General features: G+C 38.8%; 1 protein-coding gene across 1 annotated transcript; it reads left to right on the top strand.

Moving 5' to 3' along the window:
- Positions 1-1,711: 1,711 nt before the first annotated feature.
- On the top strand, positions 1,712-16,355 carry LOC149217099 (thiamine biosynthetic bifunctional enzyme TH1, chloroplastic-like). Its single transcript, XM_089392945.1, has 9 exons — positions 1,712-2,031; positions 2,332-2,406; positions 3,106-3,181; positions 3,264-3,339; positions 13,727-13,861; positions 14,093-14,157; positions 14,386-14,513; positions 15,258-15,511; positions 15,623-16,355. Exons 1-9 carry the CDS (start codon positions 1,768-1,770, stop codon positions 16,140-16,142), a joined length of 1,593 nt encoding a protein of 530 aa, XP_089249071.1. The 5' UTR covers positions 1,712-1,767; the 3' UTR covers positions 16,143-16,355.
- Positions 16,356-18,879: the final 2,524 nt, after the last annotated feature.

Genomic DNA, 18,879 nt, shown 5'->3' with positions numbered 1-18,879 from the left:
TAAGCATTGAATGCCACATACAATATGCACACACTCATTATCAGTTCTCTGACATGTTTCTCTAGTTATTCTTACGAGAAAAAACAACTCTAATGTTTAAGCATTGACTGCCACATACAATATGCACACACAATCTTTTGCGATATATATACGTAAACAACAAAAGAAATACTCATCAGCTTCATATCCCAGATATCGCCCTTACGTCGAGGTGCCACACGCTTCCTTAACCCATCAAGAGATTGCTCCAATTTCTCAATTAAGGATATCAGTGTTAAGGATGTTTTTGGCCTTTCTTCCTGCAAAGGTTTCAACATAGGCTCATGTTTTGTGGGAAGTTCAGCATATTTCTCTACAGGCTTTGTATTCCCCAACCCTAGGGAACGCTGGAACTCCAAAAAAAACAGTCTTCAAAGCTCCCGGAACTTTCCCAAGCTCCCATTGAAGCTCCTGCTGAAAAGGTAACGTTCCCATACAGTTCCAAAGCTCCCGGGAGCGCGGGAACCATTGGAATGGGTTTCCCACCTCTCGGGAGCGGTTTTCGTGTAACAGAGAGTTCATTTAATTGCCACAAAAATTGCTTACACATTGCTAAATACATTGATAAGTTGATTAGGCAATTGTTGGCATTTTGTTTGAATGAAATTTCAAGTTTTGGTGACTGTCATCTCTGCATACTGATGTCTTATAACACTAAAAATTTCATCATAAGAGGATTAAAGTACTTAAGATCCGGGTTAGCAAATTTATTTTGGTACTTGGGTTCTCATTGCTCACATTTGGCTAGTGTATGCTTATCATTTTGTATTTAAAAGAGCCCCAAATTAAAAGTTACATACTGCTGTCATCACATTGGATTACAAGTTGCATAAGTGTTTTCATTGCCTTCCATCTGTTATTTGTAACTAGCATTGATGGCATTGAGCTTCTAAGCTAAATTGCCGTTTTTTGTTATTGTTGTTCAAGAGCACTAACATACTTGTTGTTGTGAGTTGATTAAAGCTTCATAAGATCACATCCGGCTCACCCTCCAGAGCACTTGATCTAATGACCTTGTATCCCTAAGTGAAATAATCTAAGAAGTTCATTAAATCTTGGTATCTTGTTAATTGGCCTAAGTCACATTGCTTCTCTTTTGATATCTAATTGTGTTGATTATTCTAATTGGCATTGGAAACTTGGTGAATAAGTGCTCTCATATTGTCATTCTTGCTTGGTGAATGATAAATCTACATTGGCATTGCAATTCTAAGTGTTCTAATCTGATTGAGCATATCTTGAATGATTGAATAATAATGGCATTGAAATATCTTGGAAGCTTCTAATTGTGTATGAACATTGATAGCCTTGTGGTGATAGTCATTGCATCTTATATTAATAATCATTGGCTAAATTGTTCTAAATGATCTAATCATCATTGGGCAAGTGAATACCTATTGTGGATCTTTGATATATTGGTGATCTTTCCTTTTAAAAGCATATATCTTACTTGAGAAATTGTATCGTAGATCTTTGGCATCTTTTTCTAAGAGCATATTGTGATTGTCTCATTTGGTTTGTCTCTCGTATCTTGTTGCACTCGAAGAATTTGGAACACATTCTAGTTGTATCTTGTTGTTGGCACTTGAAGAATTGAATTTGAAATGATATTGAGAAGATGATTTGAGCTAAGTTTGATTAATACTTATTTATGGCTCTGCTCTGTCAGGGAGTTATGGATATGCTTATACTGTAGAAACTGTCAATCAAAATAGTTCAAGGCAGAACATGATCTCATTATTTCGGATGCCACCAAGTTCCATGAGCGTGTCAGTCAATTCAAAGACCTTAAAGTGCAGTTATAACTCATCAAATATGATGAGGGGGGAGAAAAGTGAGAGAAGTAAGGTTCCACATGTGCTCACTGTTGCTGGTTCAGATTCAGGAGCAGGTGCAGGAATCCAAGCTGATATGAAGGTGTGTGGTGCCCTTGGTGTTTACTGTTCCACTGTCATAACTGCTGTCACAGCTCAAAACACAGTTGGAGTACAAGTGAGTTCCTTTTTCTTTTTATTCTCCTTGACATGGTTTATTGAATTAAATTGTGTTGGTCAGTATACATGGTATTTTTTCCTGTATGCTTTTGGTTTCCATTTCTTGGTAGTTTTTGGCATTGGCCAATGATTGTGATGTATTTTTCAATAATAAATAGTTAATGCTCAAGTTGTTTTAGTAGGAACAATGTGATTGCATTTTTTGGGAGTTAAAAGACCTGTATTTTCCCTTTGGGGTATGTAAAATATGTAAAGGCCTCTTTAGGTAACATTTATTTGCTTCTTTGTCTGGTTGAAGGGTGTTCATCTAGTGCCAGACGGTTTTGTTTATGAACAGCTGAGATCTGTGTTATCCGACATGGAAGTCAATGTGGTAAGATGCAATGTTAAGATACCTTATTTTTTTCTCTTTTACAGCTGGCAAATCTTGCTTCCTTCTTTTCCACTTGATGATGAATTTATACAATGACCAAATATTTCAAAGTTATAAAAACTTATTAGTTTTAGACTCTGGTTTTCCACGAGAAGCAGATTAATGAAATTTCTATTATCGGTCAATGGGATGGGTGTTGATCATCCTTTAGAACAATGCCCACAGAAATGCAGGCATTGTAAGCTAAGATCCCTCTGTCATTTCAATCTATGGCGTCAAATATAGGTATTGATCATCCTTTAAAACAATGCCTACAGAAATGCAGGCATTGTAAGACAAGACCCCTATGTCATTTCCATCTGAATTATGGCTTCAAAAATATCTGGTACACAGACCCTATGCTGTTCCTGGATTCTTATACTTGTTTCGTTGTAGTAAACCTCAAGGAGATGAATTCACACCCTGTTATTGGTGAATGCCAATCCTCTATCATTAGACTGAAACTTACTATTTGATATATTTGCACTGTTGTATCTTCTAAGTACTCTTGAAGAGAGAAATGAACCCTTTTGCTAAGATGATTCTGTGGTCAATCCAGGGCATGACTATTTTGGTATTGCAAAGTATGGCTTGAACTTTCTGGTATTGATAGAGTATATAGAATTACAATCTTATGTATTGTCTTTGAAACAAATGTAGGTAAAGACAGGCATGCTCCCTTCTACAGACATTATTCAAGTCTTATGCAGAAGCCTGAGGGAGTATCCAGTGCAAGGTACTATGTTTTAAGTTGGAATTATTTCGATGATGTCAACATGTGTTTGTAAATGTTATACAACTCATCCTTTGATGTACAGCATTAGTGGTTGACCCAGTTATGATTTCAACAAGTGGAGATGTGTTGGCAAGTCCTACTATTCTTGATGCACTTAGGTATGGAGTTAATTTTCAAAATTGCCCTCCAGTTATGTTTCTAAAGTTATGCTTTTGTCTTTCTATAATTGAACCATTTGCAAAGTCATTAAGAAAGCATTGTCTTTGTGATTGTAACAGACTTATGCTCAGTTAAATTGTTGCATAACTGTATTTATAAACAATGAACATAGACAAATGCTTATTGATTTATCAGATTTATTAATGGAATGATGAAGATTATACAACAAACAAAAATAGTTTCATCGATTTTAATTACATGAGAGTTTTAGAAAACTGATTTTGGTTTTCATCATATGAAGGATATGAGTTCAATCTCATTTTTTGAACTGTTAATTGCATTCCAACTATATATATATATATTTATATATATCCCAACAAGATGCTTCTGATTACCACACACGCACGCGCGCGCACACACACACATATATATTTTCCAACAAGATGCTTCTGATTACCAAAGTGTAGCAAACCTGTCCTCCCGATTTTGGGAGCATTACAATGGAATGTAGCCAGGTTAGAACACTCTTGAAAGATCCCTTTGGCTGAGAACCCACGGTTGGGGGGAATCTATTTTCAATTTCCACCTGTACATGTGCGCAGCTGTGTGAAACAGATCGCTTGCATGGGTGAGATGGCCCACGTGGGGTAAAATGTGTCTCAGGAGGATTTGAACATTAGTGGGTGGGTATGAAACACCCCCGCTTTACAATCTAACCAAGACCCAATTGAAATTCAACTGCATTTTAGTTATGTATATTTATTAATTTTCGGCATTATCACTTTCAAAGTTTGCTTAATAGTTGTCTCAGATTGAGACACTTGTATCAACAATAATGTGTGAAATCGAGACTATTGTATGAAGAATGATCTCTCAGACTAAAACTTGTTTACGTGACTGTTGTGTTGAGTCAAAGATTTCTTGAATAAGTGATTCGTTCAGTGCTGCATAGTAAAAATTTGGTTTCAAGTTTTTTCTTGGCTTTGTAATGCCCCAATTTTAATAAATGGAAATTCTCTCTCTCTCTCTCTCTCTATATATATAATACAAATTACATACAAAAATGGAATATAGATATAAAGATTAAAATTTTGTTAGAAATCAGAACAATGAGCTCGAATAGAGTCTCAACACAACAGTGAGAAAACAATAGGGATTTACTCAAAATCCTCGAGTCTAAAAGAGTGCACAGACTCTCCCTCTTGCTCCGTGTCTTCTGCTTTCTCTTGCTCTCTTCTCTGTCGTTGTCTCTTCTGTTCTGCCATTGGATGGCTTTTAAGCCTATCGGCCCTGTCTGTTCGCCTTCCCTCCTTGGGCTTTCAGGCTTTCGGGCTCTCGACCCTTGTCCATTCATCTCCCTTTCGAGCGTTAAACAATCATTGTAAAACGCTTAAGGTATGGTGGCCACCTATTTTCAAACGGAAAGGACCAGTGCGGGTGAAAATCCCAAAGAATCGCTTCTCTGTTTACACAGAGAAATACACAGAAATACATAGGAAAAACGCTTATTAGCGGACTTCAAATTTTATACAGCCGCACCTATAAACCCCGTCGGGTCTGCCTTGATCGCAATCGCAAGTCGCATCAGCTATGGGTCAAACATCAATACACGGGGAAATACAAAGAAATCCGCAAAAACTGGACTTCAAATATATTTAAATCCAACCTATAATCCTTATCGGGTCCGGGTCTATCGCATGTCACATATTGCGGGTCTTTGTATTGTTTCCAGTCCACTCGCCGATCGCCAATTGCCGATATCGGCGTATCACATATCGGCCCTTCGCAATGCCACGGGCCATGGTCCATTCCCATATATTGTTGCGATGCGATATTGCGATGCAATCTCCGCCGTTGATCTGCGATCTTCAATCCGACGGATGATAGTCATTTCGGATGGCCCACTTGCACGGAGATTACCCACCCGAAAAAGGCGGTTTTCTCTCTCCTGTGGTGTGCTACGTGTCAGCCAGTGTATGGAATCGGGTGGAGCCTCTCCAATACTTCTTACTGCCTGAAGCCCGCCCGAAATACCGCTTACCACGGAACTCAAACCCTTCGCTGTTTTATTTCATAACTCCTTTGGGTCTGCCTATGTTAAGTCCTCCCTTTGGTTCCATGCGATGCAATATTGGTAGTTGATCTGGACCGTTGATCTACGCGCTCGATCAACGGTTCACGTTGTTTTGCTTGTATCGCTATCGCATTTCTCTTAAGGCTAAGGCCCGTTAACACTGCTTGCTTTCTCCCGATGCGATATCAATCTCGTCCGTTGATCCCGTAGATCCAACGGCTCTGGGGCATTAAGGCTGTGCTTCTTTGCTTTCACTTTAACTTGGGTTTTTCGCCATTCTTTCACTGTTTCTCCGCCATACTCTGTTTTATAACTCCGTCGGGTCTTTCCTTTGTTAACATATTTGAAGACTTAGACTTAGAGGTTTTATTCAAGATCCATTTTGGATCACGCCTTCCCACTGAAAAGCTTTTGGACCACCAAAAGTTGGTTTTTAGGCATCGATCAAGTGAGGATACAACTCCCTCACTTGTTTAACTTCTATCCATCGTGCTTTGCTTGGATTTGAACCTTTGAGCCCTACTCTCAGGTACTCAACATCCCCTCGACTCATAGTTCTCACCTTCGTGTCCAGGAATTTGTCTTCCTGTAACTCATTGAGATATTCAGGCAACAGATCCTCGATAGAAGGCCATTGACTTTGCTCTTCAAGATCCTCAATCGTTGATGGTTCATACAATCTCAAGTTTTCTGCATTAACAACTGAATAGATTTGCATATAAGCTGGTAAATCAAGGCAAAAAGCATTTTCACCAATTTTATCAAGTATCTTGAAAGGTCCATACCTTATTAGTTTTAGCTTCTTACCTTCATCTTGCATTCTGTCTTTGCTGATGTACAGCCAGACTTGATCACCAACTTGAAAACTATGCTCAACCCGATGCTTGTCATGTCTTGCCTTGTACTTGGCTTGACTTCTTTCTCGCTGTTTCTTGATTTGTTCAATGAACTTGGTTGCTTTGTCCACATCACTGTGTCCATCAACTGCTATGTCTTTACCAAAGACAAAATCCAAGGGAGACTTTGGTATAAAACCAAAACAAGTCTCAAAAGGAGATCTATGAGTAGAAGAGTGCTTGGCACGGTTGTAAGCATGCTGCACATAACACAAATGCTCATCCCAAAGCTTGGGATGCTTGCTGCAATAGCCTCTGAGCAACTAGATCACTGTCCTGTTGACCACCTCTGTCTGACCATCTGTTTGTGGATGAAATGCTGTGCTCTTCTTCAACCTGGTGTCCATCAACTCCCATAAACTTGACCAAAACTTCCCAATAAATCGAGAATCTCGATCATATATAATAGAAGTGGGTAAACCAAAATGAACCCATATATTTTGAAAGAACAACTTTGCTGTTTGTTCAGCTGTAATCTACTTGTTACATGGTATCAAAATACACATTTTACTGAACCTATCCAAAACAACATACAAATAATCATGACCTTTCCTAGACTTTGGCAATCCCCCAACAAAATCCATGGAAACATTTTCCCAAGGACGAGAAGGAATTGGAAGTGGAGTGTACAAGCCTAATTTTCTATTACTGGGCTTCCTTGTAGCACACATAGCACACCCTTTGATATATCTAGAAATTGTCTCATGCATTCTTAGCCAATAACAGAACCTTTGCAATTGTGCAATTGTTTTACTTACACCAAAATGCCCTAATATGAGAGAAGTATGTGCTTCTCGAATTATGTTAACTCTTTCAGTTTGTGGAATGCATAACTTTCCCAAATGATATAAAGTTGGTCCTTTGCATAATAATCCAATTCTTCTACTTGCTTGCCATGACTTAAAGTTACATATACATCTTTAAAATCTACATCTTGAGCATATTGTTCAATGTAACTTTCATGCATTACTGAGTTATGCTTAAGTATAGTAGATGCATTTATGATTGGTCTTGATAACATGTCTGCAACCTTATTGTGTATGCCCTTCTTATATCTGATGACGAGATGAAATCGCTGTAGAAAACCCATCCACCTATAATGTCTTGATTACTGCAATTTAGTTTGTGAGTGCAAATATTGAAGTGGTTAATGATCTGTATGTATGATTGTTTCTTTACCCATTAGGTAATGTTTCCACTTTTTCACACTTTGTACTAATGCATACAATTCTTTATCATATGTGGGATAATTAACTACTGCAGAAGTAAATGTCTCAGAATGATAGCATATGGGTTTTCCGTGTTGCATCAACACTGCTCCCATGGCATAGTCACTGGCATCTGTCTCAATCTCAAATGGATGTTGAAGATCTGACAGTGCTAGTAGCCTAGTACTGGTGCTGTACTGATTTTCTCTTTTAAGGTGTCGAAGGCTTTCTGCTGTTTGCCTCCCCACTGAAACACATGTTTCAATCCTGTTAAAGCATGTAATGGAGCTGCGATCAAAGAAAAGTTAGCAATAAACTTTCTCCAGTATTGTGCTGCCCCTAGGAAACTCCTAACCTCTGTAGCAGATTTGGGTTTAGGCTAGTTCATAATGACTTCAACCCTAGAGGGATTTATCTTCAATTCACCACCCCCTACAATATGACCCAAATAATTTAAAGATGTTCTGCCAAATTCACGTTTTGATAGTTTTAGATAGATATTTTCTCTATTTAAAACATCTAAAGTCTGCTTTACATGCTTTACATGGTCTTCCCATGTCTTACTAAAAACAAGAATGTCATCTAAATAAACAGTCACAAAGTCATCAATAAATGGTTTGAGTACATCATTCATGACTCTCATAAATGTAGCAGGAGCATTAGTTAAGCCAAAAGGCACAACCAACCATTCATAAAGTCCTTGCTTTGTCTTGAAAGCAGTCTTCCATGCATCCTGTTCTGCAACTCTGACCTGATGATAGCCACTTCGCAAGTCTAACTTAGAAAAGTAAACTGCTTCTTTCAATTGATCTAATAAATCATCAATATGAAGAAGAGGATAACGATTTTTGATCGTTATTTTATTTAGTGCTCTATAACCAATGCACATTCTCCACGAACCATCTTTCTTTCTCATCAGCACGATTGGAGATCCACATGGTGATGTGCTTGGTCGTATAAACCCTTTATCGAGCAACTCCTGTACCTGCTTCTTTATCTCTGCATTATCTAAAGTTGATAACTTGTACATTCCAATGTTAGGTAATGGAGCATCTTGCTGCAAATAAATATCATGTACTATTTCTTGCTTGGGAGGCAGACCTTTTGGTTCTCGAAATAGAACATCATACTCTGAAACAACTTTAACTAAATCAGTTTTCTGTTTAGAATCACAACCTTCAAATGCATTGGATTTTTCAGGGTCCTTTTCCTTTACAACCATTAGTAAAAAATGCTTACTTGAATTCACAATTCTTTTCATCTGTCCTGAGTTTATGAGAGAATAGTTACCTTTGAGTTTATGAGCTCTTACAATATATTCCATTCCATCTTTAGTGAGTTGATACTTATTCTCAACTCTATAGAAAATAGCTTTGCTATCATACAAGTATGGACTTCCCAAAACAATACCACCTAAGTCACCTGACACGGGGATTCGGGACACGTAGGATTCGAGATTCGTGGTGTCGGATTCAGACACGCTGACCCTCCGGAACAGGACACGTTATATATTATTTTATTAAAAAAAAAAATATATATATATATATATATATATATATATATATATTAAAAATTAGATATTATCATATTTCTTACACAAATTTTAATTAATGATACAAATTTATTGATTTCAAACATAGATCTTCATCTATAGCTATTAGCATGCATAGTACATACAAAATTCAAATAAATGTCAGTGGTACTGGTCACATAAATGATAAATCTATTAAAAATTTAAATCATGATTCATAATTCATAACTGAAAGACAACTTACAACTACAAGATAGTAAGATAAACACACTGACAATTGTAGTTTTCTCATTAAGTCATCAAATCAAAATGTGTTACATAAGTAGTGTTGGTGCAATGCCAATGGCAAATAGAAATAGAAAATATAAAACAACTACAAGTATACAAGCCTCAAGGCATCAATCAGCATCAGAATCAGCATCACTGTCCCCATCATCATGGTCCCCACTGCACTCCTCTGCATCCTCCTCCTCCCCTGTATCCATAGTCGCCTCTGCATCTGCTGGTATGGAGGTTGACCCCTCTAAGTCATCAAATCTAATAGGCTCTAGCACTGGATCATTAAGATCCATGTTGGCCAATGCCAACTCAACAGTGGTGTCCAGACCCATATCATCAGGAACAATGCTATTTGGGAGCGGGAGCGAAAACGGGAGCGAGAGCGACATATTCAAAAGCTCTTGGTTTTGTGCTCTTGATTAAATACGAGTTCCATACCCTAATACATGACAAAATTCAATGGAAACATTGCAATCCCCCAATCCTAAAATCCTGAAAAACTGATAATTATGCTGGATTTTGAATGAAATCTAAAATTCTACTTTCTCCATATGAAATCCAATGAGTTCGGAACCACTCTCAAACATCTTGAGTCATTTCATGGTAATGTTAAAAATTTAAGTAAAAGGATGAAAATGAAGATTAAGGAGAATGTCACTTTTACTTAAGAATTTAACATTACCATGAATAGCATATCAATACTAGGGCCTAGACTTGATCATGAAGCTGCCAAAATGCTCTACTCCTTGTTGCAACAACACAAATCACTTGCCAAATGAAAATATTAATGAGCAAACACGCCATTTTCTTTCCCACACTGAGCTTAGCGAGTCCTGGAAACAGGACACGTGTCCCAAAATCGCGACACGCTTTTGAAAATCGTGACAAGACCTCGGACACGACGTGTCATATGATTTGGACACGAATCCGGACCGAATCGTGTCGGATTCGTTGGATTCGGGATTCATAGGGGGTTTAGGACGAACTCGGTGACTTAGAATACCACATATATCCAATGGAACTATATCTAACTCAACCTCATCTACAAATGTTGATCCAATAGCAAACCTAAGTTTACATTGTCTCGTTACTTGTAGCTTTGTTTTATCACACACCCAACCGAATGGATATGGCTTCTCATGAGGTTTTGTTTCTAATCCCAACTTCTTTACAGTTGTTTCAGAAATCAACTTTACTTGTGATCCACTATCAAATAAAGTATCAATCTTATTATGCTTGGAAATTACTCTAATACGAAAAAGCTCATTTCTTTCCCTATCATTACTTTCATTATCAACAGATTGTGCATAATTACTTGTGGATGGTTCAGAATCTTTACCTTTAATACCTATGGCTGTAACTGTTGTTTCATCGCCTGAATCTGATCCCAAGTCTTGTTGAATAGCAGCAACATTCTTCTTCTTCTTTCCACCGAACCTCTCAGGTCTCCGTTCTGGATGCAGAAACCAACAGTGTGTCTCATTGTGTCCTTTCTTGCAATGAGTGCATGAAGGTTTATCCTTCTTTACAGTGTTTGCTTTCCTCTCCTTCCATTTCAGTTTCTTCTTTTCCTTACTTTTGCTTACAGAATATTTAGATGATCCCTCAACCTCTGGGTTTACATTCTTACCTCTAGCCTCTAGATGTGTGGCTTGAACTGATACATCATCTAAGCTAGTGGGATTAAACATGAGAATAGTATGCTTTAAATAGCTATGAAGACCACCTATATACTTCAATAAAGTCTCAGGGGAATCTAATGATATGCCTAGAGTTAAAGCTCTCTTTCTGAATTCCTGAGTATAACTCTGTACACTCTGACCCTTCAACTGACGAAGAGTTTGCCAACTCATCATTGCCTGCTGCATGTAAGCTAAATGATAGAATTGCTTTTTGATAGCAGAAACAAATTCATTCCAGGTAGAAATGATTTTACCATGTTTTTGCAGATCAGCTTGTGTCTTGCCTTCCCACCATACTAGTTTAGTTCCTCCAAGTCAAAGGCTAGCCATCTGAATCTTCTTCCTTTCTAAATCAACGTTCTGCACCCTGCAATATACATCAATTTGTCTTATCCAATTATCTAGTTTTTCTGCATTGAGTTCTCCATCATAAATTGGCAAATCAAACTTCACATCTAATTTGATTAAGGAAGTTTTCTTCTTTTTCTTAGAAGAGCTAGAAGATGATGAGGACGATGAAAGTGATGTTGGAGGAGATGATGGAGAAGGCATTTCTCCTTTTCCTTTGCCTTCTGGAGGGGCAACTAGAAAGGTTTCTCTGCTCCTTTGTCTGGTTTAGGTGTTGAAGTGCTTTTACCTCGACCCTTCTTAAATTCCAGATACATCTCTTCCGCCATGGCTTGGAGTGCCCTAAAACTTTCTATAAATTGAGATTCTGATCACAATGGAGTTTCTTCTGCCATTCTCCTCTGAGAATAGACTCTTCCAATCTCTGGATTAGCCTCAACAAGTTCTCCTTCTCCTAGTCTGAGCTTTAATCTAGTTAGCATTCAAAATCTAGCACAAGCTTGTCTAACCTTAACAAAACCAAATGCTCTGATACCACTTGATCTGAAAATGAGATCTTAAATCAGTATTCAGGTATTATAGACTCATGTGTAGGAATACCTATATTATTTAGTGCAACGGATCGAAAAGATTGCGAATAATATAGACAATGAACAATTATAAAACATAATAAATACACACATCAACATAGCAAAATAATCAAGGAGTTCACCAGACTTCCTGGCTATGTCTCTTGGTGCAGCTTTTAGTGTCGACCTCTATATTATGTCTTTAAGAGCAGAATATTACAAGTGTGAGCTCGAATAGAGTCTCAACACAACAGTGACAAAACAATAGGGATTTACTCGAAATCCTCGAGTCTAAAAAAGTGCACAGACTCTCCCTCTTGCTCTCTGTCTTCTGCTTTCTCTTGCTCTCTTCTCTGTCGCTGTCTTTTCTGTTCCGCCATTGAATGGATTTTAAGCCTATTAGCCCTGTCTGTTTGCCTTCCCTCCTTGGGCTTTCGGGCTCCCGGCCCTGTCTGTTCATCTCCCTTTCGAGCGTTAAATAATCATTGTAAAACACTAAAGGTATGGTGCCCATCTGTTTTCAAACGGAAAGGACCAGTGCGGGTGAAAATCCCAAAGAATTGCTTCTCTGTTTACATAGAGAAATACACAAAAATACATAGGAAAAACGCTTATTAGTGGACTTCAAATTTTATACAGCCGCACCTATAAACCCCGTCAGGTCCGCCTTGATCGCAATCGCAAGTCGCATCGGCTATGGGTCAAACATCAATACACGGGGAAATACAAAGAAATCCGCAAAAACCGGACTTCAAATATATTTAAATCCGACCTATAATCCTTATCGGGTCCGGGTCTATCGCATGTCGCATATCGCAGGTCTTTGTATTGTTTCCAGTCCACTCGCCGATCGCCGATATCGGCGTATCGCATATCGGCCCTTCGCAATGCCACGGGCCATGGTCCATTCCCATATATTGTTGCGATGCGATATTGCGATGCAATCTCCACCGTTGATCTGCGATCTTCAATCCGACAGATGACAGTCATTTCGGATGGCCCACTTGCACGGAGATTACCCGCCCAAAAAAGCGGTTTTCTCTCTCCTGCGGCGTGCTACGTGTCGGCCAGTGTATGGAATTGGGCGGAGCCTCTCCAATACTGCTTACTGCTTGAAGCCTGCCCGAAATACCGCTTACCACGGAACTCAAACCCTTCGCTGTTTTATTTCATAACTCCTTCGGGTTTGCCTGTGTTAAGTCCTCCCTTTGGTTCCATGCAATGCGATATTGGTAGTTGATTTGGACCATTGATCTGCGCGCTTGATCAATGGTTCACGTTGTTTCGCTTGTATCGCTATTGCATTTCTCTTAAGGCTAAGGCCCGTTAACACTGCTTGCTTTCTCCCGATGCGATATCAATCTTGTCCGTTGATCCCGTAGATCCAACGGCTCTTGGGCATTAAGGTTGTGCTTCTCTGCTTTCACTTTAACTTGGGTTTTCCGCCATTCTTTCACTGTTTCTCCGCCATACTCTGTTTTATAACTCCATCGGGTCTTTCCTTTGTTAACATATTTGAAGACTTAGACTTGGAGGTTTTATTCAAGATCCATTTTGGATCACTCATTGTTGGTAAACCAATTAAAATGATCTTCTGAACATTTTTCGCCTCCTCTCCTTGTTTTTGTTTACTTTGTGCAGTTTTAACTATACTATATAATTTATTCTATTGGCAATATCACATCATAATGCCTTTTGTGTGGCTTCTGAAGCATATGTTTATGGTTTGGTTCTTTAGACTTCAGGTGCAGTGACCAAATGCATCTATCTGATTCTATTATTCTGGCTGTATTCTTTAGGCAAGAGCTTCTACCATTGTCAGATATTGTCACTCCTAATTTGAAAGAAGCATCAGCTTTAGTAGGTGGAGAGTCGCTGGAAACTATAGCTGATATGCGTGCAGCTGCAAAATCCATACACAAGCTGGGACCAAGGTTATTATACTGAAATATACTTCACAGTTTGTATTGACATAGACATAAGTTGGAACTATTGAACTCTGATGTTTTCCTTGTTTTCTGGTCAAACTCAGCTAGTTTAACGTTAAGTTATTTCTTAATTAAAATTTACACTTTAAAATATTAGAAGTCAATATATTTGGCTGACTCAGTTTCATAACTTGAGCAATCAGGTTGAACTCAACCGATTTTACTTTCCTGGTTCAGGTATGTTCTCATAAAGGGAGGTCACCTAGATACTGCTGGATCTGTCATTGACATTCTTTACGATGGTATATTTAAGGATGCTTTCTTAATTATTCAAACCTTTGAAGGAGGCATATTTGTGAAAAATGTTAGAACTTAAAACTAAATGTTGCATTTTTTGGATGCAGTGTTTGTGTTTCAAACTTAACAACACTGATTTTTGGCATCCATTTTCCATTTATATTTTTGGGTTATGTTGATTATCTTAATATCTCGTCAAATCGTTATCATAAATTGTGAATATCATACTGCAGGAGAAACTTATCGCGAGATTCAAGGACCACGTGTTGAGACTCGTAATACCCATGGAACAGGGTGTTCTTTGGCGTCATGCATTGCGGCTGAACTTGCAAAGGGAGCTCCAATGCTTCCAGCTGTCCTGGTACATGCAATCTTGCTCATCTTAACAATCCATTCTCTATTGGTGTTGATAAGTAGGAAAAAGGAAATCCACTCATGCTAACTATGAACCTAGCGAGTCATCTCGTTGTAGTGTTTGGAATGCGTCACTCCAATACCTCTCTCTAGAATGGGAAAAATATTCTTAAAACAGGCTGTATTACTGGCATTCAAATTAACATTAAGAGAGAATGATCAGAACTAGAAACCAAATCAACCATAATTTTCTGCAGTTTTCAATGAGAATTTTACTTTTTCAAACATGGAGAGAATTAGCAATCCTTTAAAATTGAGTGAGGTATCATACTATGGCCATAGTTGTGATGCTCCCAAATATGAATCCCTGGTATTCCCGACTTCCTGAGTATGTGAGTATGATCCTTGAATAAGTACTTGGATCATTACTTTTCTGATTCCTGTTGACAAAGCATTAATTGGTTAATACACACCATACTTCACAAGTTCCCAGCCCTGGCCAGTATTCCTTAGTTTGCTAAGTGATGATTCCATTGTCAACACTTGCCATACTCATCAGTGCCTTTTGTATTTAAATGATTTTTTGTGTTTTCTTATACCTCAGTATGCTGAGTTACTTGCCTTGGCGAGCACAAATCAAGTAAAACTATGAAACTATGACTATGACTGCAAAATTTGATTATTGATCAAAGTTGTATATCGTAACTATGATTATGACAGCAAAATTTGATTACTGATCAAAGTTATGCAGGCATCGAAACGTTTTGTTGAAGAAGCTCTTGAATCCAGTCGAGATTTTTTTATTGGAAATGGACCTCAAGGTCCTTTCAATCACTTCTTCAAGTTGATTGATACGGAAACCAGCCCAACTAAAAGAAGATTCAAGCCAAATGATCTTCTTTTGTATGCCGTAACAGATTCTGGAATGAATAAGAAATGGGGTCGTTCTATCTCGGAGGCTGTCAGGGCTGCTATTGAAGGGGGAGCAACTATCATACAGCTGAGGTTTATGAACTGTTGAAACTTTTGAATCCATCATTCCTATCTTGATTAAATTGCTGAAGTTGGGTTGAACTCACAAAATGAAGGCTTAAATTTTATGGTTTTGCTTTGCAGAGAGAAAGAAGCTGAAACCAAAGAAATTCTCAATGCAGCTGAAGAATGTTTGAAAGTTGCACGGTCATATGGAGTACCTCTGTTGATAAATGACCATTTAGATGTGGCACTTGCCTGCAATGCAGATGGAGTACACCTTGGGCAATCAGATATGCCAGTTAAAGTAGCTCGAGCTCTTCTTGGACCTAACAAAATCATCGGAGCATCATGCAAAACTCCAGAGCAAGCTCTAAAAGCTTGGAAGGAGGGTGCAGATTACATTGGGTCTGGTGGTGTTTATCCAACTAATACAAAGAAAAATAACCAAACTATTGGGTTGAGTGGTCTGCAAAGTGTCTGTGAGAGTAGTCCATTGCCTGTCGTTGCTATTGGAGGCATTAATATTGAAAATGTACATGGGCTCATGGAAATGTATCTACCCAATTTGAAGGGTGTGGCAGTTGTTTCTTGTCTGTTTGACAGCGAAAACATCTCTCATGAAGCTCACAAACTGCATTCTGTGTTAGCAAAGTATGTTTAGAGTCTAAAGTTGAAACTGATTGGTTAAGATTCCAGGTGTCTATCTCCCTTCATGGGTGCCTGGATTCGAGAAAATAACATTTCGTTTGTTGAAATCTTTGTAAAAGAAAAATAAGCTGGCCCCTTGTCAGATTTCTCTGTCTAGTGTCTTCTAGGGCTTTCATTGAAAAGGAATGAGATGTTGTGTGGTGCCTGTGGCCGCTTATTTTTCTTACTTTGCCTCAGAAATCATTGCCTTTTGTAAGCTTCGATGTGGACTGTCAACATATGTCACTGAACTCTTTTTCAAGGTACAAGCCTGGTTTTCCAACAGCTTGAATGTGTTGTCTCGAGTAACATGATCACATAATGCCCCAAAGTTGCTTGTCTTCTGATTTTGAAAGACAAACAGCTTTCCCTTTTCTCCTTTCTTTTCAAAGGGAAAAAAACTTAAGAAATCTCATCAGGGGATGGCCATCTTGCTGAAGGTAACTCAAATCCCTGAATAATTAGTTTGAAGCATAGGGAGGCTTACAACATACCCCACACAGCCTTGGGCCAAAAGCCCACTGCAATGCAATAATGGTTCTCAATGGTTCTCCTGTTGGAGACGTCTGAGCAGGCTTCAGTTCGTGCCAGAACTCAGTGGGCAACATTTCATTGACCTAGGGCACCTGAACCACCCAGCAGTAGTCTGCCAACTGGAAGCAGATCAGTTTAAGGTTATAACCCAGGACCTAGACAAACGGATTGCCTTGTTAACAAATGGATATTTTTGAACTTTTTAATTTGAATTACAGATTTTTGTTAACAAATGGATATAAAAGCCTAAAGACTCTATAACAAGACGCCTTGTTTGACAGAAAGCTCAGGGGCTTGAAAGTTTGCGTGCTCTAAGCAGAGCAGAAAAAACCAAGCTCTATAAGCGCCTGAAATGCAATAGATCTGGAATGTTGATGCAAGCAAGTCGTCATTCAATGGTAACTATTTCCGTTTTCCATTACTGTTGACACCTAATCATCAGGATTGGGTGAATATAATGTAAATAAATAATAAGTAATATGAACAGTCATCGGGAGATGAAGTGAACAGTCTCTCCCTCATGTATATAATAAAGACCAACCTGAAGGAATAATATACGAATCAATTTGTTTTGAGGAGTTACTGCCTGGCCTGACATGGTATCAGAGCCAGCTCCCAAAATTAGTTGTAACTCCCTTCTGCCTACTGCACTCTCTGTCCACTGCCCCTATGGAGTCTGCCTACTGCGCTCTTTGTCCACTGTCTACTGTGCTCTCTGTCTACTACGCAGTTTGTCCACTGCCTCTCTACGTGCCTACTGCGCAGTCTATCCACTGTTTTCTTGCTGCCTAAATTCAGAAACCATTACTGCGCGGTGGGACAGTTGGCTGCATGGTTTTCCGCTGTTGATCTTGACCGCCTGTCTTCCTCACTTGGACAACAAACTCAAATGCTCTCCTGCTTCGTTGAAGCCATCTCATAATCCTATCTGCGTGAAGCATTATCACCAGAAACCAAAACTATCACCCATGCTATCATTGCTCCGTTGAAGCCATCTCCGTTAAAACCAAAACTATCGCAGCATATATTTGATTGATCGCTGCGTCGTCCACCGAACGGTCTCTTGTTGCGTGGCCCCAAGAGCCATTTGCGTGATAGTTCGTTCCTGCGTGGAAGGGCTGTCAAGCACCGTAGTTCGTTCCTGCGTGGAAGGGCTGTCAAGCACCGTAGTTCATTCCTGCGTGGAAGGGCACCAGGTGTTCCGCACAACCACACTAAACCATATGTTCGATCTTAGGGTAGGAAATTTGAGATGGCTCGTGGTAGGAGAAACAGTCGTGGCTTCAAGGTCTAGAGAATCAAAGGGATTTATGGTGATTTTTTAGTCTTGTCAGTGAGCTTTGCAGATTTCATTAGTTCTACTATTATGTTGCCGCAAATTGTAAGCAGCAACTCTAGAATATAGATGTTTAATGTTTTGTTTAAAACATTCTCAGACTACATGGCAAACCATTGGGATGAGATGTCTGCCATCAGAACTATGAAATGAGTACTGAGTTTTTCGACTTTGGACGTTGCCTCTTGTTTAATGCTGTCCCATATTTATTTAACGCTGCCATCAAATTTAAATATTTAACGCCAACCATATTACATTGAATGTTGGCTTATCTTTAAGCGCTGCTCCTGGTATCAAAGCGGTGTCCAGTTGAATGCATTGTACAATTTTGTGTATCTACAGTCTTGGGTATTGACATTTGCTATCCAATTGAATTTGCTGTTCTGTCATATCAGAATTTTATTTTTCCCATTAGGAGTAAAATTTTGCAGCAGAAGTTTTTTGTTACAGAATGCATTCAATCATATCCATTGTGGGAATAGTTCTCACTGGCAAGGAGAACTATCCTGAGTGGTCCCGGATGATAAAACACACCCTCATTTTCAATGAGTTGTGGAAAGGAGTGTGCATTGGAGACAGAGACAAACAGCCAGAACAACCTACCTTAGACAAAGAGCTCGCCATTTGGGAAAATAAGAACAACAAAGCCTATGCATTAATTGCAGCATCTGTAAGTGAAGAGGTGAGTCGCCATATTACGCCATTTTCAACTGCTTTCGAAGCCTTACAAAAGCTGAAAGAACTCTATGACTCACATTCTGCACTTGAAGTTGTTCAACTTATGATTAAGCTCTTCACTCTTGAATTGCAAAATAATGATCCTCTTGCTCTTGCATCCGAA

This window comes from Pinus tabuliformis, chromosome 1_1 (genome assembly GCF_031772625.1).
Source record: "Pinus tabuliformis cultivar Carrire ecotype Pingquan chromosome 1_1, CPIR1, whole genome shotgun sequence".
Lineage (NCBI taxonomy): Eukaryota > Viridiplantae > Streptophyta > Pinopsida > Pinales > Pinaceae > Pinus > Pinus tabuliformis.
Note: the sequence above shows the minus strand (reverse complement) of the source record. Positions and strands in the feature narration are given on the sequence as shown.